This window comes from Trematosphaeria pertusa (assembly GCF_010094035.1).
Source record: "Trematosphaeria pertusa strain CBS 122368 unplaced genomic scaffold BU26scaffold_18, whole genome shotgun sequence".
Classification (NCBI taxonomy): Eukaryota; Fungi; Ascomycota; class Dothideomycetes; order Pleosporales; family Trematosphaeriaceae; genus Trematosphaeria; species Trematosphaeria pertusa.
Window position 1 is genome coordinate 735,468 of NW_022987229.1, and position 23,112 is coordinate 758,579.

The window sequence follows — 23,112 nt, forward strand, 5'->3', positions numbered from 1 at the left end:
CACAATGGACCAGGAAGGGAACGGCGCGCAGTCATAAAGGATGAAGCCAGCACTATCAAGGCAAGGAAGATGGTCAATTCAGGGACGGTGAGCGAGAAATGGTGAGAAGAGTGTATTTTTATATCCGCTACCAGAGCTTCATCACTCCTGACCCTTCCACACCACTCAGGTCGAGCTCAGCTTCAAAGCAGACATGGAGGGTGACGTAACCAAACGTAAAATAGCGATAAGGGGAAATATAGACGACATGAGAATGTTCCGGCATCAAGGTACGGGACCTGGGAATTGCCAACTTGTGTATGGGCGAAGGAAAGACTTTTCCTACTAACGTAGACGATGAAATGACGAAAGGAACAAACCGTATGATATGAGATAGCATGAGCAAAATCATGTAGCATCAAGACCGACCGTAAATCTCAACCAACAGCACCATATGCTGAGTGCTTGGGAGGGGTATTAGCAAGAAGAGAATTGTAAGGAATAATCACGTGCAAATAGTGCACGTGGGGCGGGCCAAAAATAGCATCGCGGTCGGAAATGATCCGAAGCAGAAAGCGGAACGCCGGTGCCTGCCAGAGAGCCCAATTTTGAGGCAGGCAATGAAAAGTCGAAAGGCCGTGAAGAGCGGAAGGCGGGAAGTCGAAAAGAACCGCGAACGGTTTGACTGGCCGACGGATAGCGTGTGCAACATGGCAGACGCGGACGACCATTGGAAGCAATGGCCGCAATCGTGATCGCCGACTAGGCGATTGGCCTAGGAGCTGAGGATGAGGTGTGGGTGCTGCCTTCGCTGGTGTCGAAGCAGGTTGTCGCGACGAGAGAAGCCATCGACGTTAGCGCAGCCGGGCACGGGACAGTAGAGCACGGCTTGGGGCGAAGAGTTTTGGTTGTGGGTTCGCTCGTGGCGCTCACGGTCCTTTGGGTAGAGGAAGCCCTCGCTACAGACGGAGCACTTGTGAGGCCGCTCAGAGCGCCGGAGGTGGGTCTTCTGGTGACGTCTACGTGAGGGTTAGCATGTGCGCGGCATTGACGCAGATAAACCACCAACGAGCGCCCACTACACGGCGATAGACGTTGCTGGGTATGGTCCCAGCGACGCGCAACAACCTCAGCTCTCCTCGCCTGCGCTGCGCACTGGGCCTGCTACGTTGGATGGCAAGGAAAGAGGAGTGCTCACTTTAGGTCGCAAGAGCGATCGAAGGGCTTCGCCCCACAGCCCTCGATGGTGCATGGAAAGCCACCCACGCGCGGGGCCTGCCGTTTGTGTGGAGGCCGCCGTGCCGCCCGCGACGCTGCCTCCAATCGTCGATCCCCAGGAGTGTAGATATCTTCGACGTGCATTTGAACAGTGCTGAGCCGGATTCGGGTTTCGTTGTTGTCTAGTTGTCGCACGTTCTCGTCGACGAGTGGCTGCCTGCCGGCTTCCGGCGGGTACGCAGGCGGTTCTGGCGCTCGTTCTGGCTCGTCGAACACGGGCAGGTCCGCCGGCCACTCTGGGTGGTAGTAGAACATCTCAGCGGTGAAGGTCGGCGCTCGTTGGGGTGGGTTGGCCTGCGGCTGTTAGTGACTGGACGATTGCGCGTTAGGAGGTATCCTACCAAAGCACATGCGCAGTACTCGAACGTGCACTGGCAGAGGTCACAGACGGAGTTAAGCAGGTCGTCCGGGTCGGGGTAGAATGGCTCCATTGGAGCTGCAGCCAGAGTCGGGTCCATGACGGGACTCGTCGCTGCCGCTAAATCAAACAGAAGAGCAAGTAGCAGTAGCACCACGAGCAGTGTGAACATGCTACTGTGAGTATTGTCGGTGCCTAAGGACGCCGTGAAGGGAGACGACGAGGGCAGCTGAGGGCGAAGAACAGTGCGCAACGGACGGCGAGTGCGACGTCGAAAGGCGGGCGAGAATGTCGGAAGCTGTGGAGGGCGATCAGTAGTGTCTCAGAAAAGTCGTGAAGAAGGCGGAGGGATGCAGCGCGGGCGTGTGGGTGAAGGATGACCGCGCCCTCTGTGAGCGGCCGCCTGGGGCAGCCACGCTCAGTGGGGTGTAGGGTGTGGCTGTGACCCGGAAGTCCCTCTGCGCAGCGTTCATCGCGCGATGCGGCTCTGCGGCTGCAATTCTGTTAGTCTGACGGGTTAGCAGTGATGAGAGTGCAATTCTCGCCGTTGTGAGAGTGTGGAAGAGCGGTGGGAGGGATGGAGTGACAGGCGTCGGCGGAGTGCATTATCCAAGGGGCGCCGCCACAACCCAGCCAATCCGTTTAGGCAGGCCATGAGGGGAAATTGCAGCCCGCAATTCCCGTGACTTGTGCAATTCATCTGGGTGTTTCGATTAGCCTGCAATTGGTTTGACTGTGATGCCGAAAAGTATGAAAATGGATACCAAGTAAGGTACTAGGGAAAGTGTTCGCCGGCTTCTAGATGCCTCATCACGTGGATGCGCGTTACCGTGTATCGCGACAATACATGGTCTTGAACCAAACTGTCGCTTGTTGCCGGATAGAGCGGATGCTTTGCACTTCGTCCTTCCATTGGCTGCATGTCGACCTCAAGCTCCTAGCTGCAACCCCTCTTCACTGGCGTTCCGATAAGGCATGGCCTGAGGCAGACGCGTCTCGACGAAGGCAAGAATGCGAATACGACGCTAGATCAACGATCCACGATCAACGACCAACGATCAAATAACAGAGGGTCGCATGTCCCCTTTGCTCACTGGGACCAAAAGGCGCGTATATATACTCCCCCCTTCCCTCCGCCCGCGGCACAGAACTCGGAGTCAGAACAAGGCAGCAGTTTCAGCCCCGCCCTCTGCATACGAGCGCTTTCCATTTATACACTGTAAGTGCGGCATAGTGCAGGCATATCCATTCAATGTCAGACTAACAAGGCGGGTACGGCAGGCCTCTCGTTTGCTAACCACGGGTGAGCGTTGGACGAATCGTCTCAAGCCAATCGTACTATCGCCTCACGCTGATTCTCACGGCGGCCTCTCGCAGGCGACCATCAACATGGCTTCCACTTACATCCACATCGGTGACATCGACAAGATCCCGGACGACGCTCCACCAGGTATGTGCAATGGCATCAATAAGAAGTCCTGCTGTCAACGGGGCTGTGGATCTCTTCGGCAACACGTATCCCGATTCGCTATCTTCGCTATCTCGCGATGAGAGCTACCTCTTTGCCTGGCCCCTGGGTCAGCTAGAGGACCCAATATCCAACAAGTCCCACCCGCTAACATCCCACCAGCCCTCCACTTTCTCAAATCCTACGTCCCCGCCCTCGACGGCCCCTCGCACGCCCACCGCACCGCCCACTTCTCCCCGAACGCAACCGTCAAAACCAACGCCGATGCACCCGTCCCCTTCTCCTCGCTCGCGCCCATGTTCGACATGCGTGCCAAAATTGCGCTCCGCTTCTGGCACGTCGCCAACCGCGTGTGGGTCGTCACCGAGGAGAACGTGCTGATGGATTGGACGTCTACGACGATATTCAAGGAGGCGGAGGATAAGCCGGCTGTGGTGCCGGAGTTTACGGTTATGAAGCTGGGCAAGGTATGCGTTTTTTTTTTTTTAAAAGTTTTCTCTTCGGGTTCGGGCCATTTGCTAATGTGTACTGTCGCGTGCGCAGGCAAACGAAGGCGAAGGGGTAAATGGGCTGTGGGTTGAAAGTATTGAGAATTGGATGGATGCTAGTCCCGTGAAGGAGGCGATGGCGCGGCTTCATGAGCAAGTGCCTAAGAAGGAGGAGGGGGCTTGAAGGGTGATGCGAACAGGATAACGGACGAAGCAAGAACGAATTCTGGCGAGGACATGCATTAACTTCCATGCTTCGATTTCCAGAGTGGAAAATGCCTACTCTATCAATGACTTTGGTCTGGTAGCTAGAAGGCAGCCCGGAGGCTCTCAAAGGATTGACGTGGATGCGATTTTACCTATGACCTCGTCGGGCTGACGGCTGCAGAACGCGTGCCCTATGTCCTCATCAAAGCGCCTGTCTGTGGGGCCCCTTCAGAGCCCACCTCCCTGCCCTTCGTACTCCCTCTACTACTGGCCAAGAAGAACTCACTCGCGGGAACCTTTTTCCAATCATCGCCCAATCTACCCTTCTCCTCCACCCAACGCTCCACGTCCCGGGACACCGCAAGCTCCCAGTCCTCCTCGGCCTCGTAGTGCAACCGTCCCGTTCTGGTAAAGAGATACCCGCATAGCTTGCGAATACCGTCGCCATCCTTGCTGCGCTCGTATACTTCTCTCAACGCTCGCTTCGACGGCGCAAACGCAGGCGGATACGAAAACAAATGCGCACGCCGCGTATGTCGCTCCAGTAGAAGTTCTGCGATGCTGTTATGCAGCTTTGCTATGCGGAGCATAGCTGCTACAGCGATGATCTTGAGGAGCGTGTCGGTAGGGAGGGAGCGCAAGTCGTAGTCGGTTGGATAGTAGAGCCAATCGATCACGCGGCTGAGGGTTTGCTTATCGGTGTCTACGAGAAATATCCGCTCATGCTTATGCTTGTTTACCTGGAGGTGAGCGTAGAGCCGGTGCGAATGCACAGTGAGGAGAACTTTGTGGACCTTGAAGTATACTGGGGGTTCTTTTGTGGCAGAGGCTCGTGGCTGGAGCAGAATGGAACCAAGAGATGTCAAGAAGGGGTTATAGGAGCTAGGGGGAAGAATGATGTTCAATCGGAGGTCTGCGTCCACCTTGTCCAGCTTCGAGTCGATCTTCGCGAGAAGATCGTTGTAGGTCATTTTTGGTATTGCTGCAAGATTCGTTTCATCTCGTCGGTCTGGGGTCCCATTGGTGTCGGTGTTGCTGTCGATATCTTCATTCGTTCCAGCTTCTAGGTCAGCAGGGGGGTCAGGCGAGGGGATCTCTGTTGCATCAAGGCTTAACCGTTTCCTAAGTTCGCTCAGATTGAGATCGATCCCTCGTGTCTGGAGTACTTTGAGCAACACTTCCAGCGCCTGTTTCTCGTCGACATCGGATCCTGTTGCCTCAGACGAATCATCCTTTCTGATTGAAGCTTGAATCTTGGCTGGGACGGATCTGAAGTATTCCTCGGGATCGTTGTCCATGGTGAGCTCTGGATGGTCCCGTAGAACTTGGGAGAGGCTGAATTTGGGCTTTAATCTTTCTACTGGTGCGGCGTCAGAACTATTCGCGCCATTTGAATTGTGGTGGTCGGCCATGTTGCACTGTTCGGGATGGGTTGCAACAGTAGCTGTGGTTGTGGTGTTGCGGGACTGTAGATAGGCCTGCGCAATATGTATCGAATACGTTGAGCCTGCGGAAGATATGATAGTGAAGCCATGACGGATGCAGCATGCCTAAATATCCTGGGGGACAAAGAAACTGTACATTGTGAATTCACCGTCAGTAGGACAACTTCCGGGGCTCGTACAGTATGAATATTCAAGGCCAAGATACGAGAGCTCGATACTCGTGGGGATACCACCGAGGTATCGAGAAGATGGGAGATCATGTGGGAACGCGTCGAAACGCGTCTTGGGGTTACCCCGGCCCCGGCCTCGCCGAAGGGTCGCATGATGAACTTCCATGACTTGGAGCCCCATATAAGCCGCCGATAGATTAGGAGACGAAACTTTGATGAATGCAAGAGACTGGAGGAAAGACGGTGGTTGAGATGTGAAAGGGCCGGAAGTGGTCGTTGGCCCTAGCACCGATCGTCGCGTGGATCTGTTCGGCAGTGTCCCGCGCCGTCGGAATTTGACAGGGGCAACTGCGTCACCACTTTTACACCTTCTGTGCCTTCGAACTGTCTGCGCTGGCGCTTTCTTAGCCTACATCCTGACCTGTACACCTGCTCTTCGGGACTATAGACTATGTTTTCGACATAATGCCTCCGCTCGTTCCCAGAAAACGGCTGAAATCAGACTCCCCGAAGCCGGAACCGCCACCGAAACGCCCCGCCTGCAAACCGCATCCTCGTCGCAGCAAAGAATCCGTTTTCCAGACCTTAGATGCGCCTCCGACCGTCCATCGCACTCTTTCGCAGACGAAGAAGTTGTTGGAGCTGGAAGACGATGAGAGCGAACTCTCAGAACTGGCGAGCAGCGCAGATGAATTCGAGGATGTCCCGATAGCGGGCAACAAGGCGAAGGGAAAGGCGAAGGCTGCAGAAGACAGCGCAGAGAGCGAGGACGAACAATGGGAAGATGCACTTGGCACAAAACACCATACCAAGCACGATGATGAGCCTGCGCCGGTCATCTCAGGCGACCTCGAGCTCACGCTCTCCGCGCCCACACAGGCGGCCTTCTCCTCGAAATTAGACGGCAAGAAAGGCCCTTCGAAGATCCAGCGCCACATACGGAGCGTTACACATTGCATGCACGTCCAGTTTCTCATGTTCCATAATCTGATACGGAATGCCTGGATACAAGACGGGGAGGTGCAGAAGATTCTGGTCAGCGGGTTGAATATAGGGTGCTGGAAGGAAATGGATCGGTATTGGAGAGATTCCGGGATTGCGGATGGCGCTGAGCGGGTGGTAAAAGGCGGCTGGACCAAGAAGGTCGCCTGGGAGATCGAGAACGCTGGGACGTGGAAAGAGAGCGGCAAGAAGGGCGTTCAGCTCTACGAAAGCCCAAAGAGCAAAAGCGCGGCATCAAAACCCGAGAAGAAAGCTGGCGTATCAAAATGCAAGGGGAAGGAGACACGAAGCAGCGACCGGAACCAGCGTGATTGGGGCGCTACGTCCGACCGTCTCGAACCGAATACCCCGAACCTCTCGGCTGGAGATCCATTGCTTCGGCTCCTGAAGTACCTTTCGGCATATTGGAAGGCCAAGTTCAAGATTACGGTACCTTGTCTACGGAAACGTGGCTATCTAGCCCCGGCAACTCTGGAAGCAGAAATTGCAGCGTGGCGACAGGACAATTCAGATACAGACGCTTTCGGTGAGCGCGTAGAGAGCCTCGAAGCGTTCCGAGAGACAGCACGCGCTTGTGAGGGCAGTAGGGATATTGGTCAACAACTCTTCACGGCTCTACTACGTGGTCTCGGCATCGAAGCCCGCATGGTGGCGAGTCTGCAGCCTGCTGGCTTTGGCTGGAGCCAAGGCGAAGAAGGAAAGCCCAAGGATCTAAGCAAGCTTAAAATAGGTGGTGAAGCTCCACAGGCCGATGCATCCAAATCGGCAACACCGGCCAAACAGAAAGGAAAGTCACGAGGCACCAAAGGCTCCAGGAAAACGCCCATCGATCTGTCGGATTCTGAACTCAGCTCGCTGAGCAGTGCAATCTCTATATCCTCCGACTCAGAAATCGACATCAAGGCACCGAAGAAGTCTCCAAAGGTCCGCAAATATGGCGACGAGCTTCCTCACCCCAGTTATTGGACCGAAGTGATATCAGGCCTCACCCACACGCCCATCGCGGTTTCTCCGCTCCCACGCGCATTGATAGCCACTTCAGCGATGCCCGAACAGCTCGTCAACTTCTACTGCCGCGGGGCAGCGGCTGACAAAGCAAAACAAGTGTTTGCCTACCTGATCGCTTTCTCCTCGGATGGGACTGCCAAAGACGTTACGACGCGGTATCTGCCGAAGCACCAATGGCCCGGTAGAACCAAGGGTTTCCGTATGCCAGTTGAGAAGATCCCAATACACAACAAGCGAGGAAAGGTCAAAAGGTGGCAAGAATGGGACTGGTTCAAATCCGTACTGCGCCCTTACGCTCGCCCTTTGGAGAAGAGGCAACCGTGGGACGAGGTAGAGGATGAGGGGGATCTGGTGCCCGCTCAGCCTAAGAAACCGAAAGACATGGACGAGGAAGGCGGCAAGGAGACCCTCCAAGGCTACAAGAACTCAGCCGAGTACGTATTGGAACGACATCTTCGACGAGAGGAAGCTATTAAGCCGGGGGCGAAGATCGTTCGCTACTTCACTACCGGCAAAGGCGACAACGAGAAGCAGGAGCCTGTTTACCGTCGCAAAGACATAGTTATCTGTAAGTCTGTCGAATCGTATCACAAAGAGGGACGAGCGGTCAAAGAAGGCGAACAGCCGCTCAAGTACGTGCCTATGCGCGCTGTTACTGTCATCCGGAAGCGCGAGATCGAAGAACGCGAACGCGAAGAAGGCGAGAAAGTGAAACAGGGTCTCTACTCCAAAGCGCAAACGGACTGGATTATTCCCGATCCTATCGTCGACGGGAAGATTCCACGCAATGCATTCGGAAACATCGATGTCTACGTCCCCACGATGATACCCAAAGGCGCGGTGCATATTCCTCTCAGAGGCACGGCGAGAGTGTGCAAGAAGCTTAAGATCGATTTCGCCGAGGCATGCACGGGTTTCGAATTTGGCAAGCAACGTGCTGTGCCTGTTCTCACGGGCGTCGTTGTTGCGGCGGAGAATGAGGATCTCGTCATTGATGCTTGGGAAGCCGACGAGGCCGAGAAAGCAAAGAAGGAGCAAGACAAGAGGGAGAAGCTGCTCCTAGGGCTATGGAAGAAGTTCTTCACCGGCATGCGCATTGTTCAGCGCATGAAGCAAGAGTACGGAGAGGAGGTTGAGCTGCCCGAGAAGGAGGTACCTCGACATGATGAGCCGAAGAAGTCCGAGTGGGAAACCTTCCAGAATCACCAAGACTTTGAAGGCGGGTTCTTACGTGACGAGCCACAAGCCGCTGGTGGTTTCCTGCCGGAGGATAGAGATGGACTTCACGGGGTCGAAGATATGGCAGGAGGCTTTCTTGCATCAAGCCAGGAGGAACCGTCTCATAATGGGGCGCTGAGCATCGATCACGGCGACGCAGAGCGGCCCCAACATCGCAAATCCACGGTGGAGAATGCATACCAAACGCCCATATCCCTCACATCCGCACTCCAGCAACCCGCCACCGACGGCGACGAGGACGAGCAAACCGATAGTGACGAAGATGAGGAAGAGGAAGAACTTCCCAAGCCTAAACCAAACCGTCGCACCCGCGGAGCCCGCAAGTCCCGCACCCAAGGCCACGGACGCGGCGGCAAACGCACCTCAACCTCCCGCGAAGCCATATCGGAAAAGGACGATGAATCCAGCTTATCCGATATTTCTTCGAGCGTTTCCCTATCTGATCGGCCTGTTCCTACTCAACGCGGGAAGCGCAAGGCTGCTCCGTCGCCGGCTGCATCTACACCACGCGCAGTGCCGAAGCGTAAGGCGGGTAGGAAAAGCGACACACAGGTCAAGAGCCACTTCTTCGCACAAGGGAGTGAGGAGGAGACTGATTTGACGGATATGAGCCCGCAGAAGAATGGCGCGAGTGGTAGGGGGAGAGGAAGGGGAAGAGGTCGAGGTAGGGGAAAGGCTAGGAGTGGGTAAATGATGATAACCTAAGAGGCATGGTAGAAAAGTCGGATAGGTGAAGCCTAAATAAATACTAACAGTACCTGAGACTCCTTGCCGTCCTGAATGACCCCGCCAGAGGTCTCAAACGATTTCGCACACGTGCAAGCTGTAAACACCTTCGGGTTCCAGATTATCTAGCTATCATCGCCGGCGCCTGATCATATTCATAGTTGCTGTCCTACATCGTAAACAATGACATCAGGCTGGGGTGCTCCCGGGCTGTGATAGCCCATGTGATCGCGCTAGCCGGAAGCGGTATAGTGCGTTGCATCCCTCACCGGTCACAGCAAAAAAACAGACCTCGTCCCGCGTCGACATTCCTCCCTCCTCTTCATACCCGCTCCTTCTAATCGGCCAGCTATCCTATTAGCCTTCCTCTACTGGTCAAAACCATCTTGTTTGCATTCTTCTCTGCTTTTTATCGTCTGCTCCTGTGCAAGGCTGAAGCGCGCGTGAGTGCGCGCTCACGCTCACAGCGGTGAAGGCTTGTATCCCTTTCCTGTATCAGTTTCTTGAGTCTTAGGAACTAGTCTCCACACGTATATCCTACCTTGCTCCTCACCCCCATGGAATCCTACTATCCAGACCACGATGGGACCGGTACCGAAGAACCCGATCCCAAGCGGGATATCCCTCCACTACTGGTGCCTTGGAATGTCCTGGACATGTCCGACATCGGCAGACTTTCCCCGTCTTCAGAAAGTCGAAACGACAATAACATTGACGACTTCTTCTCCGCAAAATCGGTTATATCCACGAGCACTTTCTACACGGCCAACCAGCCGACGGGGGAGAAAATTGGCAACCATCCCTCCCGACTGCAAGAGTAAGCCTCCGCGATGATTTTTGAGAAGCGAGCTAACGTTCGTCTTGTGTGTAGTGACCATGAGTACTCTAGGATTCTTCGGAGCAGGAGACTATGGCCTGTAGAACCAATGATTGAACAAGACTGGTCGGGCCGAGGTCAACACGCTGAGTTCCAAAAGGAAGAACGACCTCTAGTCGATGAAATCCTAAAGACCGAGGAGCTTTTGGGGAGCACAAGCTCAGCGGTTGTGCAGAGTGTCAAGTGCAAGCGAATCCTCCTGGCCCGGAAGACGATCCGCTGCAACCGCCACTTAACGAAAGAGGAAGCAGTCGATGAAGTGGCGCACCTCCATCAGATCAATCACGCACATGTGATACGAGTCATTGGAACCTATATCATGGGTCAAGATCTTTCCATCCTCCTCTATCCCGTGGCAGAATACAACCTCGAGAGTTTCCTTGAGGAATACACAACCCAAGAGTATTGGCTCATATTCCTGCTGGGAAGGAGGCTTGATTCCCTCCGTCGATTCTTCCGCTGTCTGTCCAGTGCCATGGATTACATTCATAGCGCAAAGATAAAACACATGGATATCAAACCGAAGAACCTCCTAGTCCGACGAACGACGACTAAAACGACCCCTCTCGGCGTGGACGCGTCCGATGGTTGGAGAATCTACATTGCAGATTTCGGTATTGCGAAATCATACACCACCATTGAAGAAACGGAGACCGATGGCCCCACCAGGTTCACTCGGAAATACGCCGCTCCGGAAGTAGTTGATCAAGCTAAACGAGGGCTCTCTGCCGACGTTTTTTCTATGGGCTGTGTGTTTATCGAGATCCTGGCGACAATAATTGGCATAAGGGAGTATTTCAATGCACTGGATTCAGCGAATACAGTACAGATTGGGAGAGGGTGTGGCGATCATCTTTCCGCATTGCGCAGGCTACTTGCGACGAACGACTTTGGAGACACTTCGTATCAGGCAAATCTGACGGCTGTTCGAAGCTTTTTGGACCAATTGCATTCTCTTAGCACCTTGGAGAGGAATCCGCAGTTCATCAGGTGGGTGTATAGGGATGGAAGCCAAAGTCTGTGGGGGCTTGCAGATCTCACAGGGCAGATGCTCGATGTGGACCCTCTCCAGCGACCATCAGCCGCGGACATCGTTCTTCTCTTAGGTCGTCTTCCATGTTGTACGGCCGGATCCGACCAGCTTGAAGCTGTCAACCCTGCCGGCAAGTTCACCTCCCTCTCTGAAGAAGAATAGGAGGAGGAGGGGAATAATTAGCAAGGTGAAGCGCCGAAGCCAACAGACTTGAACTGCCCAGCTAGGAACACCGTCGACTGATTGACGACGATCTAGCACGCCTTCCCATCGATATGCGGCAGGCTGCGCACCAAATCGGCTTTCGCCACGACCTCCTCACCGCAGATTTTCGCCACAAGCTAGTCCCTCTCGAAATCCAAACCCCATCCCCAGTGACAACACCCTCACCTGGACGCCATCACCACCAAACCCGCCGTCAACGACGCCCTCAATCCCACGTCTTCGCACCGCTCACAAGCCGCCATCAACCAACAACCAACCACGACCCACCATCCGACAGCACCACCACCACAATGCAGCACCCCACTCCCCCGCCGCCAACCTTCACGCCCACCGCCCCGCGCGCCACCAAGATCGCCCTCGCGCTCCTCGTCCTCCTCACCACCATCGTCTTCTGCATCCTCGCGGACGAGGACGACGCGTAAGTCCCTCTCCCTTTCCATTCCCGTTCCTGTGTAGCCTCCGCGAGTGCTGACGTTTAGTATAGAGCGACGACCCGGGCCCGGCGCGCGTCCCGCGAGAAGTGGCACCGCCGCGGGGTGGCGGTTATGCCGACGATCAGTGAGCAGAGCGAGGGGGAGGAGAAGGGGAGAGAGGGGGTGAGGGGGGACGGGGTGGGGGATAGGGAGGGAACGGGAGAGGGGAGAGAGAGATAGAGAAATCCGAGCAGTTTGCCCGCTCGTGTTACCGTGCCGTGCCTTGCAGTGCCTTGCCATGCCTTGACTTACCTATCTGAAGCATCTCCGCCACTTAGAAGAGCAGTGGAAGTGATCTCTGTGAAACATGCCAAAGTCCCCCAGGCTAGGTATTAACTCGACACGTCAAGAAAAAGGCAAGCTACTCACTTACCATTGAACAGGTAGAATCAAGCATCAACCTCCGCTAAACGTACCGAAGACCCCGGGCCATGTAATCACTCGCTCGCTCACTTCTCCAAACCCAGGCTAGCCCGGCCACTACCTACCTTCCCTACCTACCTACCAACGGCAAACAACGAACGAACAGCCTCGCTATTCGATCGATAGATAGATAGCGCGTTGAAGGCCTCTAGGCTGCGCAATGACGCTGGGAAACGCCATTCGTATTCTACTCCTCTCCTCTCCTCTTCTCCAATCCAATCCAATCCAGTCCAATCCAAACAAGCCTTCCATACTATCTTCAAACAGTCACTCACTCACTCACTCACCTACTCGCTCACTTCTGCTCTGCGCACCAAAGCCCTTCAACCTCCCTATTCACAAGTCTAAACTCCCTCCGTACCCCGAATCAAAGCCCCCCACGACCCACAATCACAATCACAACAATCACAAGCACAATCAGCTCACAGCACTTATCCATCCAAGCTGCAATACCAAAGCCACTTAGTAAATTCACGGTAGACTACCCGACCCTACCCTACCTATCAGTAACCTGGTATCCCTATCCCTATCCATCCCATCCTTTTGCAACCCCGCAAAAACAAACAAGAACAAGAAACAATCCCAGCAAAATTCCCAACCCAAATGCCCAAAGTAAAGTAAACTCGGACCATTTAATTTAATTTATCGAATGTAGAATGGAAGGATGGATGGATAAATAGTAAAATGGATGTGCTCGAGGACCGAACCTCATAAACATATCCGTGAGAGTCTTTCCAAGAAAATCTTACAAATCATCCTCGTATCGTTCGTTCGTTTCGAGAAGAAAGAGAGAAAACACGCACAGCACAAGAGAGAGAACAGAACAGAACCGAGACTGGAAAGAAAGTTGAATTTGTAATGGTAATGGTAATGGTAATGTGGGCAGTAGTTAAAAAGTGTAGTGTATACTAGTGATGATGATGAGGAAGCATGAATGGCTCCGATGCGGGTGGTGAGGATTGAAAGAATATGAAGCGGCGGAAGGTATGTCGGGTTTTAGACTTTTGGTGGCTGCGCCGACTGGGGGCTGATGTTGTGTGTTTGAGAAGACTCTGGTTGAGAGTCAGCCGGATGTTGCGGAGGGCTGTCTGTGGCAAGCTCTGAAGGGCCAGTAGGGGGTGTAGCAAAAGGCGGCGTCGTATCGACGGGTTTCGGGATGCCGTGATGGAACTCTGGAATCAAGATGCTCGGCGGTCGGATCGTGGTGTTCGAGACCTTCTCTTCCAGCGCTTTGTCCTGCACGTCATCCGTGCGGATTACATCCTTAGGACCTATAGATGAGGCCGCAGTTGGTGTCGATGTGGACGCGATGGAAGACGCTGCTTCCGGTTTGATCACGAGCTGCTCGCCTCTCACGCCATCCCCAATCAACGTACCGTCTTTCTCATCCCACAGCCGCTCATTAACCCTCTCTTCCTCCTGCATCGCCAGCTTGATATCCGCCATATTCTCCTCTAGGCTCTGCCGAATCCGCTCGCTCTCATAGCTGACACGCTCCGGCTCGCTGAACCCAGAGTCCTGATGGATGGGCCGATGAAAGAATTCCGAAAAGCCAGTGCTGACGCGCGACGGCGCTGCAGATGAAGTGACGGAAGAGTCAAGTTCGACTTCGTTCTGGAGATCTGCGAGGGTGGAGGAGTTGGGGATTTGCGAGCTGCGTTTACTGGGGGAGGAGGTATCGGCGAGCTGATAGACGCGGTCGCTGAAGGAGGCCTTGTTTCCTATGCCTCGTTTGTGGCCTGATTCTCGTGCTGCGTCTGTACCTTGCGAAAGCTGCTGAGGCTGTATGGACTGTAGTTCCGCGACGGTTGAGAGCGAAAGAGGGGTTTCATCGGACGTCTTGCTGCCTATGAAGGAGTTTTCGAGCTCACCAGGCGGAGTGGTAATGCAGACATCTTTTGGGTCCTGATTCGCGAAATCCTGTACGTCAATCTCTCCTCCGCCTCTCTGAACAAGCTTCGTGTCTCCATCCACATAAACCTGCTCCCATCTGGTCTCCCGGCTTGCCGGCAGGCTGGCCAGTTCATTCTCGAGCTCCGAATCGTCAAGCGACATAACGGAGCGATGTCCGGGGTAGGGTGAGCACTCTGATCGTTGATTCACGCTGCTTCTGCTGAGACCTCTCGGTGATCTTCCCTGACCATCAGCCGGGTTTGGCAGGATATAAGAGCCAGATGATCCAATGTACTCCGTTGAAGGCATATTGATATTTGAAAAGGAAGACCGGGATCGCGAGTGGTGACGATGCTTCGAGATATCGTCTAGGTCCACCGCCGTAGCAGGATCGATGTACTCCTTATCGCTCCTATGCGTTGAAACACTCTGCCTGGAATCCACCATGACGGCTGGCTGATGCTCTACCGTGTTTCGATCTGGGAATCTCGCGAGGATGTCTTTCGCTGACGGCCGTTCTCGAGGAGCGTCGCTCAAGCAAACTCGTACCATGTCCTTGAAGTACTCAGGTATTGTGTTATATCGGCTCAGCGATCGTGTGAGTGGTCGTTCCTGGCGTTCCGGCTCATCGTGCTGCTCTGCCAGAGCCCACAATACCATCCCCAGTTGGAAAAGATCCGACTTCACCCCAATATATATAGATATTCGTTGACCACTCTCGATAAGCCGTGCAAGTTCTGGGGGTTCCCATCCGACCGGGCATCCTCGGCGGTTGATGTCGATAATCTTCGCGTCGTCGTAATGATCGATAACGATGTTGGACAGCGTGAAATCTCCCTGTACGAATCCAGCCTCATGTATCTCCGACAAGCCCTCCACAATCTGCTTTGCCCATTTCTCGCGGCGCTCCCACGGCATGTGATCCGAGTTCTTGTAATCGTATATCAGATCAACCAGCGCACCTTGGTCCGCATAGCTGATCAGCAATCCTTTAATCAGCTCGCTCTTCTCGTCCACAATAATGCCCTCAAATTTGATGACCGACTTCGAATCCTTCAAGCTGCAAAGCGCATTGATCTCGTAGAGGAACTCCTCGACGGCGTCTGGACCTGGGATCTCCTTCTTGATATACGTCCTGCCGCCCACCGAAACTTTGTACACGAAGCCGGAAATATGGGAATCGAAGCAAACGGATCGTTCGTAGAATTTGTGGCACGTGAGGTGATCTACAGCGGAGAGCGAGGGGTATGGGATGATCTCGTTGACGTCTTCGGTGACATGTACATGAAGACGGCCGTCCGAGGTCTGGAGTTTGAGATTAGTAACTGTGTCGTAGAATTGTATGTCTGGTAGCGAGTCGCGGATAGCTTCGTATATCCTCGCACTCTTATCTCGTTGGTAGTGGAGGCTCTTAAGGTCCGCTTCGAGCGAATCGGGCTCGAGCTGGCGGTAGTCGCAGGACACAGTGACTCTTCGCCACTTGTTTGGCTCCTCGGCGAAGGTAATAAAAAACTTTTCTCGATCTGACAGGTCGCGGAAGTGCATGCTGAGATTCAGTATCCACTTCGCCTCGAGCTCTTCCTGCAGCTGCAGGTCATCGATGCCAGATCCGGAGTGCTGTGAATCTCTCTCCAGGTATGAGTCTCCTGCTATGGAGAGAGGGGGCGGTTCGCCTGCAGACAGGTAGTCTATGCTCTCCTCCACGCCGTAATCCACCTGGCGTGCCCCAGCTGGTATATTCGAATCTCGGCCGCCGCCTATCGTCGATTCGGGCTTTTGCTGGCTATTACTATTGTGAGGACTGAGGACGTCAGGGGCGGACATCGAAGGAACGGATATGCGTGGCGGCGAAAGCGTCCGACTCGCGATCTTGGACAGTCTTCGGTCGGCCGACGCAGCTCGTCTTTGCTCAGGTTCTACGGGTACGGGCAACAGCTTCTCCCGCTTCTCACTGTTCATCCTCTTGAATGTAAGCGGTCTTGGAAGTCCAGGGACAACCTTCCTGCTCCCTCGCCTATGCAGCAAGCCCCCTGGCCGTGAAGCATGCTCGCCGCTCGAATGCGGCCTCCCATTCTCCTTGTCGTCCTCATCCGCTTGTCTCCCCACCTTATCCAGTGACGGCGCCTCTTCTTCCCTCTTCAACCAGCTCCCTATCTTCTGCAGGCTCAATCGATCCCACACACTCCGATGCTCATTGACCTCTGTCCGGGCGCGCTGCCTGCTCCGGCTCCGACTCGACTCGCCATTCTCGACAGCGAGAAAATTAGGCATGGCCGGCTCTCTCACTCTCAGTCGCACACCCCCCGCTCTCCGCGGCTCGGGTGTGCTGTTCAGCTCAGGGCCCCCACAGCCTTTATCCCCTCGTCCTCAGCCTGCGTCGATTCGCGGAGAAAGACGGGCGCGAAAAGCAAAGCCGATGTGACGGAGGCGCGTCCGCTGCGGGGAGGCTCTAGACTCGTCGACGGGGTTGGTGCTATCGAGGCGCCGGGTTCATGCCGTGGAGGTAGACGTGTGTAACGGTGGCTTCCTGCATCCATCGATCTAGGTCATGTCTTGCGCAGCATCCACCGCATATACACACGCTGGCAAACGGTGCGGTATGTCGCCCTCCAGCCTCTTCTAATTTGCGTGTTGCAAGTATTTTCAGACGCTCGACCCTTTGCGCGGCCGAGGCTCCCACCCCGTCTTGTATAATAATATTGACGCCCAAGCAGCAACCGACCGAGGCGCTGGCGCCTAATCGGACACGTCGAAAAATAGCACTGGGACGGCGAGTTCCCGAGTGAGGCTCGACAGGGCGGCGGCGAGAAGGCTGGGGGAGTCGGCGGGAGGGTTGCTGCTGGGAGGAGGCTTGACGGGCTGGCGGACGCTCACGTCGTCGAGTCTTGGGATGAGTCGGATTGATGTGAGATGAGAGATGCAGCGAGGCTGGGGCGTGCGGCTGCCCAATCAGCGCGCAGATCCGCGGGGCCCAGCGGCGCGAAAACGATCCGGCTTAGCAGGCTTCCTGGCTTCCTCCAACAAAAGGAGGCTGATGGGTTACACAGGCTGCCGTAGCTGGTACAGAGTGCGGCGACGGGGAGCGAGCGAGGAGACGCAGAAAAGTGACTGACGCCGGATGCCCGCCAGCGCAGCTTTGTTTTTGTGGAAGCAGGAAAGTGCCCCCCCCGGCCGTGGCGGTCAAGCAGTGCGAACAGATTGGACAGGCGTGCAGACGGAGTCCCGGCCCAAGCGTGGAGAAGCAACGAGCTCATCAATCACATCAGAGAGGCCATGACAGGCCGGCCTCCGACGGTGTGGCAGCCACTTTGCGGTGAGGTCGCACAGAGTCTTACGCCGGCGCTCAAAATTGTACCCCCTCCCTCTCCACCAACATCTCCTACCATCTCTCCAGCATGCCATCCCTCTGATGACTGCCATCTCCCTCCCCCTTTCCTCACACGCCCCCCTTCCAACCTGATACTCACTAACCTCCCTCCCTCTGATCCGGCATACATTAGCCCAGCATGCTAAGCTCAGCCCCGTCCAACACGCTGCACCTCATCGCAATACGCAGCGCTACCTCCGGTTATGTACCCGTACATGAAGTGGCCCCACTCTGAGCGACACCAACCTCGCACGCATCTCACCACATTCGCCGGGGGCGTGCTGTCCAGGCCTGGGCAGAGCTGCATGCTCCGGTGCCGCTTTCTGCACGGCCGTCTGAGAAAGGAATGCGAAGAACCCCTTCGGCTCCTGACGAGTGCAGCAATTGAAACCCGTCAATTCGCGCTCTGCTTTCCTCATTACAATTGAAGATACGAACGAAAAATGTACGCCTGAGGCATCTTCAATTCCTTACCCGCCATCCATCACCAACCTCAACCTCAACTCCCATCCCAACATCCAGCCTCCCTCCCCCAACCAACGCACATCGCAGCCCAAAAAGTGAAGCGCATCGCACGAAACCCCCCAGCCCGCCCTCAATCCATCCCCCCCATTCGCCCACAAAAGTTCGCATCAACACGCTGTCAAACCGCGCTGCGTCATTGCCCTTTGACACGTCAATACCGTTCATGCGGCGCGGGCGCCCTCCCCGCTCCGCCCGCGAATCACCCACGCCCCCGACTCCCACTCCTGTAAATAGAAAGAAAAGAAAGAATCCGGTGTCGGCGCTTGCAATTGCTCTCCATTGCTGTCCAGTATTCCCATGGAAAGGGCAATCGCAGGCGCAATTACTGCATTGAACTCGCAATTCATCTCTGCTGACCCAACAACACGCCCCCGCCCAACGCCCTCTCGGCCCGCCAAACAACGGCGAGCGGCGAGCGGGGGGTAAGACGGCAAAAGCAAAAACCGCGGACCGTTTTTCATCTATCCCGCCGCGATCAGTCTTCGCTGCACGAAAACCTGTCGCTCGCATGCAGCAAGTGGCTTGCGGCCCCTCACTAAAAACTGCGTTGCGCGAACAAGGGTTCCCCTCGTTTCGCGTCCAGTAGTGAGCCTTCAATCCGTGCTAGGGATCGTTCGAATTCACCTACTACGCGTAGAAGGAAGAATGAATGAAAAGGCCAGCCGGCAAGGAAAAAGGAATACTGAGTAGGTGACGGCGGCTCATGCGAGCGATATTATCGTGCGCGACGGTTTTTGGCTAGTACCTAAGTTACAGTACAGTACCTAGGTCCGGACCGACCCGCGAACCGGCAACCCAGAGGAAAGAAGAAGGGATGATGCCAGGAAGAAAGCCGGCGCTGAGCGTCACTGCATCTGCATCTGCCTACATCCTCGCGTATTTGATACACAAGTCACAGGATGGCTTCCCATATCTCTCGGGGTTATTATTGTACAAGTTCATCGAATATCTATCTACATGCAAAGTTCGGGGCCCGCGCTTGCCCTCTGCGCAGGGAGCCGGGGGCGTCCTCGATATCTATCTATATGCTGGAGAAGAGATGGCGTATCCCGACATGCAATCAACCAACCCTCCTCAAGATGCACTATATCATGAAGGGGGTGATCTTTCTTCAGACCTCATATGCAAGTGCCTGTGCCAGAAACGCCAGGAATGCGTCGACGTGCTCCAAAACGGTATCGTATCGTACAGATTCTCGCTCGAAGCGCTGCTCAATCATCCTCGTCTCCGCTCTCTTCCTCCTCCTCGTCTTTCCTCTTGTAGTCCCTCTTCTTGCGCTCGTTCTTCTTGCCCTTGAGCTCCTTCTCCCACAGCTTGTTGGCGGTTTCCTTGTCGATGTTGGGGAAGACGATGTCGAAGACTTGCGAGTACCAGGATACAGGACGGCCTTCGATGCCTTCTTTGATGTTCTGTGGATATGTTAGCATGCATTCTTATTTCGCGCTGGCAAACGTTACGCACCTCGGGCAGCTCCAGCCAGTCCGACATGTTGTCCTGTGGGAAAATGATCGTTTGCGCACCCGCCCGTCTCGCTGCGACAGTCTTCTCCCTCAAGCCGCCAATCCTCAGCACCTTGCCAGTCACCGTAAGCTCACCCGTCATAGCCACACCGTCTTTGACCTGAGTATCAAGCGCAAGGCCTAGCAGACTCGTCGCCATCGTGATACCAGCGCTTGGTCCGTCTTTTGGTACAGCGCCTTCAGGACAGTGTAGATGGATCCGCGCATGCTCGAAGAATTTGTTCTTTGGGAACTCGCGAACGAGTAGACCCTTGGCGAAGGAGTAGGCTACTATCGTTGACTCCTTCATTACCGATTTGAGAGAACCAGTTCGCTCAAGGCCTGGCGATGCAGAAGCTGCAAGTGCTTTCTCGAGTACCGATTCGACGTACAGGGCGGCGCCGCCCATGGAGGTCCAGGCCAAGCCCATCGCCACACCAGGAGGCGTGACCTCATAAAGCCTATCCGAGGTGAAAACGGGAGGGCCGACATAGTCTTTCAGGTTCTCTTTCCCGATGGACACGTGGACGCTGTCTGGGACCTTCAACGCTATTCGAGGCTTCTCGGCGGTCTCGTTCTCGATATTCTCTGGGGTTTCTTTTATATCCGACTCATCCTTGTTCGCCTCCTCCAGAGCGGCTTTGCCCTCGTCGGTCAGCGCCTCCGATTCCGGAAGCACCTCCTCGCCAAGATCGGTCACGATCTTGAGAGCGGACTTCCGATAAACCTTCTCGATCTGTTTCTTGAGATTTCGAACTCCGGATTCGCGGCAATATTTGTTTATGAGTTCGACGATGGCTTCTTTCTCGAGCATAACATCTGCGTCTTTCAAGCCGCTGATCTCCTTTGCTTGAGGTGCAAGATATCGTTCGGCGATCGCCATCTTCTCGTCTGCGACATAGCCGGACAATTCGATCATCTCCATACGATCGAGGAGCGGGCGCGGGATCGTATCTGTCATATTCGCCGTGCACACGAACAGAACTTTGGAGAGGTCGACTGGCACGTCCAGGTAATGATCTAGGAAGCTGTTGTTCTGCTCAGGGTCAAGCAGTTCAAGCAATGCTGACGCGGGATCACCATTGTGGCCGCGGCCAATCTTATCCACTTCGTCAATGAGGATGAGCGGATTCTCCGTCTGGCACTTCTTGAGCGCTTGAATGATACGTCCTGGCAAGGCCCCAACGTAAGTCCTTCGGTGTCCCTTGATCTCCGCCACGTCCGAGAGACCACCAACGCTGAAGCGATAGTATTGCCGGTTCAAGGCTCGCGCGACCGATTTGCCAATGGATGTTTTGCCGACACCTGGAGGTCCGACCATGCAGAGGATCTTCCCTTCAACAGTACCGCGAAGCTTACCGACAGCAATAAATTCCAGAATCCGGTCTTTGACGTCTTGTAGACCGTAGTGGTCCTCATCAAGCACTTCGCGAGCATGATTGATGCCAAAATTCTCGGCACTTCTCTGTCCCCAGGGCAGCTGCGTAAGCCAGTCGAGATAGTTCCGTGTGACGTTGAATTCTGATGCGGCTGGTTCTAGATGGGAAAGCTTGCTCATTTCTTCCTCGAATACCTTCTTGACTGCTTCAGGCATTGCAAGCTTGCTGGCTTTCTCGTTGAACCTTTCGATAAGCTTGTCCTTGCCATCCGACTCGATGCCGAGCTCGCGCTTGATGCCCTTCATCTGCTCCATGAGCCAGTACTCGCGTTGCTTCTTGTGAATCTTATTCTCCACGTCTTTGACGATCTTCGATTGCAGCTCAGCATTCATGAGCTCTTTCTTGAGCACGATCAGAGCCTTGCTCAACCGTTGCTCCACGTTCATTTCTTCAAGCGCTTCTTGCAGCTCGTGCGAATCGGCCTGCGCCACAGCAGCCGCGAAATCTGCCAGCTTGACGGGGTCCTCGCCGACATTCATTGTCGTTTGTACGGAAAATGTCGAGATATGATCGCGGAAAAGGGGATTCAGGAGCGCTACTGCTTTGAAAGTGTTGACGATTTCGCTGACGAGAGCCGGGATGACTTTGTTGTTCTTCATATCGAATGGCTCCTCTGCAAGGTTTTCGACGTTCGCGATGCTGACCTTTCGATCCTTGAGGAAGGATGTAGCTTCGTAGTAGTGTGGTGCCTTCATAGCGTCGGGGCTATTCTCCTCGAAGCTTGCCACAACGTCGCCCTTCGATTGGTCTCCTTCTGCACTCTCTTTCAAAGCGGCCTCCCCAAGTGTACTTTCCACCACAGATGCGCCCTCGGTAGAGGTTTCTCGTGGCTTATCGGGGCTCGGGGCCTTTAGACCAGTCATTTTTATCCTCCGGTGAGGATATAGAACGCAGGTCATGGCGAAGTTGTCGTCGGGCCCAACGGGGAATGCGCTCGTCACTTGACAGAAACTGCCGACGTCGTAGACCTCGGTCGGATCGTCGATAACATCCTTATCGGCATCGTCGTCCTTGAGCAGGAACGCGCCGATGTATGGTTGTCCACGCTTCACCATGTCCGCTATTGCTTGGCCAACCTCCTTATTTCGTATTGTGATAGCCTTGTAGAACCCCGGGAATAGTGGGCGTTTTCCGATGGGTATCGCCATAACCTGCGGATAGACCTCCGGTATCGACGGCTTGACTAGCGATCGCTCGGCCTGCTTACGCTTCTTTCCGCTACTTTCACCTGCTGCCCCTGACGCGCCTTCTCCTGCTGAACTTCCGCGCGCATCGCTACCTTTTGGAATCGGGTCCGGAACCTTTTTCGCCTCCAAGTCCTCAGCATCTTCCTGGGCTTTGGGCTGCTTGGATTCTTCCTCTGCATCCTCTTCTTTCACTTCTTCCAGCGGCTCCGGTGGCACTTTCGAATTCCTTTCCTTCTGTCTGCTTAATGACGTAGAAAAATTCCGCGAAGAGAGTAGCGCGGCGGGTGGAGACGGATATCTGCGCGTACATCGCGTGAAAGACGCGGCGGTGCACTGTGCGGGAAGAAAGGGCGAGGATGCGCGAGATGCAGCGATCCTAGATGTCGAGCGTGAAGCCTGACGGAGGGCTGCCCGCCATGGCAGATTCTGTGTTCCGTGAAGCATGGCGAGAGACAGGGCGCAAATTACCTCGGATGGGGGGTATGCCGCTGTTGTAAGGAGGGGGAGTGAAAGCGCCCGCGAAGCTCCTCGGGATGGGAGAGGAGCCAGGTGCGAATGGGCGGGCGCGACGTGAGAAGATGGAGGGTCAAGTCGTGGCGACTCCAATTGATCAGCGACCCCAAAATCTCGACATCATCAAAGCTCCGATAGCCCCGGACGTCTGCCAAGGCGGCATCGGCGAAATATTGATCCGCCGAGTCCGCTCTACAACACGTGATTGGGTCTCCAGACGTTAATCTGTTCGTACGCTGATGGCGTTCTGCTAGAGACAGTACATACTTTTCAAACCATAACCATTGACG

At 54.9% G+C, this 23,112-nt stretch overlaps 10 protein-coding genes across 10 annotated transcripts; 4 read left to right on the forward strand and 6 right to left on the reverse strand.

The window, feature by feature from the left end:
* Positions 1-85: 85 nt before the first annotated feature.
* On the reverse strand, positions 86-572 carry BU26DRAFT_126775 (uncharacterized protein). Its single transcript, XM_033819589.1, has one exon. The coding sequence runs from the start codon at positions 389-391 to the stop codon at positions 128-130; it is 264 nt and encodes an 87-aa protein (XP_033678129.1). The 5' UTR covers positions 392-572; the 3' UTR covers positions 86-127.
* A 182-nt stretch (positions 573-754) lies between these two features.
* On the reverse strand, positions 755-1,715 carry BU26DRAFT_570523 (uncharacterized protein; the record flags this gene model as incomplete). The annotated part of the gene is made up of 3 exons (XM_033834021.1): positions 755-998; positions 1,178-1,551; positions 1,599-1,715. 3 exons carry the CDS (start codon positions 1,713-1,715, stop codon positions 755-757), a joined length of 735 nt encoding a protein of 244 aa, XP_033678130.1.
* BU26DRAFT_126809 (uncharacterized protein) lies at positions 1,689-2,503 on the reverse strand. The gene is made up of 2 exons (XM_033819590.1): positions 2,161-2,503; positions 1,689-2,108 (listed from the first exon to the last, which is right to left on the reverse strand). Exons 1-2 carry the CDS (start codon positions 2,313-2,315, stop codon positions 1,811-1,813), a joined length of 453 nt encoding a protein of 150 aa, XP_033678131.1. The 5' UTR covers positions 2,316-2,503; the 3' UTR covers positions 1,689-1,810.
* Positions 2,504-2,812: 309 nt separating this feature from the next.
* BU26DRAFT_126769 (uncharacterized protein) lies at positions 2,813-3,862 on the forward strand. Its single transcript, XM_033819588.1, has 4 exons — positions 2,813-2,834; positions 2,897-3,065; positions 3,246-3,550; positions 3,627-3,862. The coding sequence occupies exons 2-4, from the start codon at positions 3,005-3,007 to the stop codon at positions 3,753-3,755; spliced, it is 495 nt and encodes a 164-aa protein (XP_033678132.1). The 5' UTR covers positions 2,813-2,834; positions 2,897-3,004; the 3' UTR covers positions 3,756-3,862.
* BU26DRAFT_524086 (uncharacterized protein) lies at positions 3,655-5,353 on the reverse strand. Its single transcript, XM_033830202.1, has one exon. It carries the CDS (start codon positions 5,188-5,190, stop codon positions 3,970-3,972), a length of 1,221 nt encoding a protein of 406 aa, XP_033678133.1. The 5' UTR covers positions 5,191-5,353; the 3' UTR covers positions 3,655-3,969.
* A 418-nt stretch (positions 5,354-5,771) lies between these two features.
* Positions 5,772-9,366, forward strand: BU26DRAFT_524087 (Rad4-domain-containing protein). Its single transcript, XM_033830203.1, has one exon. It carries the CDS (start codon positions 5,859-5,861, stop codon positions 9,330-9,332), a length of 3,474 nt encoding a protein of 1,157 aa, XP_033678134.1. The 5' UTR covers positions 5,772-5,858; the 3' UTR covers positions 9,333-9,366.
* A 559-nt stretch (positions 9,367-9,925) lies between these two features.
* Positions 9,926-11,440, forward strand: BU26DRAFT_570527 (kinase-like protein; the record flags this gene model as incomplete). Its single annotated transcript, XM_033834022.1, has 2 exons — positions 9,926-10,185; positions 10,240-11,440. 2 exons carry the CDS (start codon positions 9,926-9,928, stop codon positions 11,438-11,440), a joined length of 1,461 nt encoding a protein of 486 aa, XP_033678135.1.
* Positions 11,441-11,793: 353 nt separating this feature from the next.
* On the forward strand, positions 11,794-12,065 carry BU26DRAFT_570528 (uncharacterized protein; the record flags this gene model as incomplete). Its single annotated transcript, XM_033834023.1, has 2 exons — positions 11,794-11,921; positions 11,990-12,065. 2 exons carry the CDS (start codon positions 11,794-11,796, stop codon positions 12,063-12,065), a joined length of 204 nt encoding a protein of 67 aa, XP_033678136.1.
* A 1,471-nt stretch (positions 12,066-13,536) lies between these two features.
* Positions 13,537-16,473, reverse strand: BU26DRAFT_402246 (uncharacterized protein; the record flags this gene model as incomplete). The annotated part of the gene is made up of 2 exons (XM_033822813.1): positions 13,537-16,254; positions 16,291-16,473. Coding segments are annotated over 2 exons (2,901 nt in total), but the record flags the coding sequence as incomplete, so codon positions are not given.
* A 2,612-nt stretch (positions 16,474-19,085) lies between these two features.
* On the reverse strand, positions 19,086-22,906 carry BU26DRAFT_466757 (ATP-dependent protease La). The gene is made up of 2 exons (XM_033825231.1): positions 19,646-22,906; positions 19,086-19,593 (listed from the first exon to the last, which is right to left on the reverse strand). Exons 1-2 carry the CDS (start codon positions 22,751-22,753, stop codon positions 19,396-19,398), a joined length of 3,306 nt encoding a protein of 1,101 aa, XP_033678138.1. The 5' UTR covers positions 22,754-22,906; the 3' UTR covers positions 19,086-19,395.
* Between the last annotated feature and the right edge of the window lie 206 nt (positions 22,907-23,112).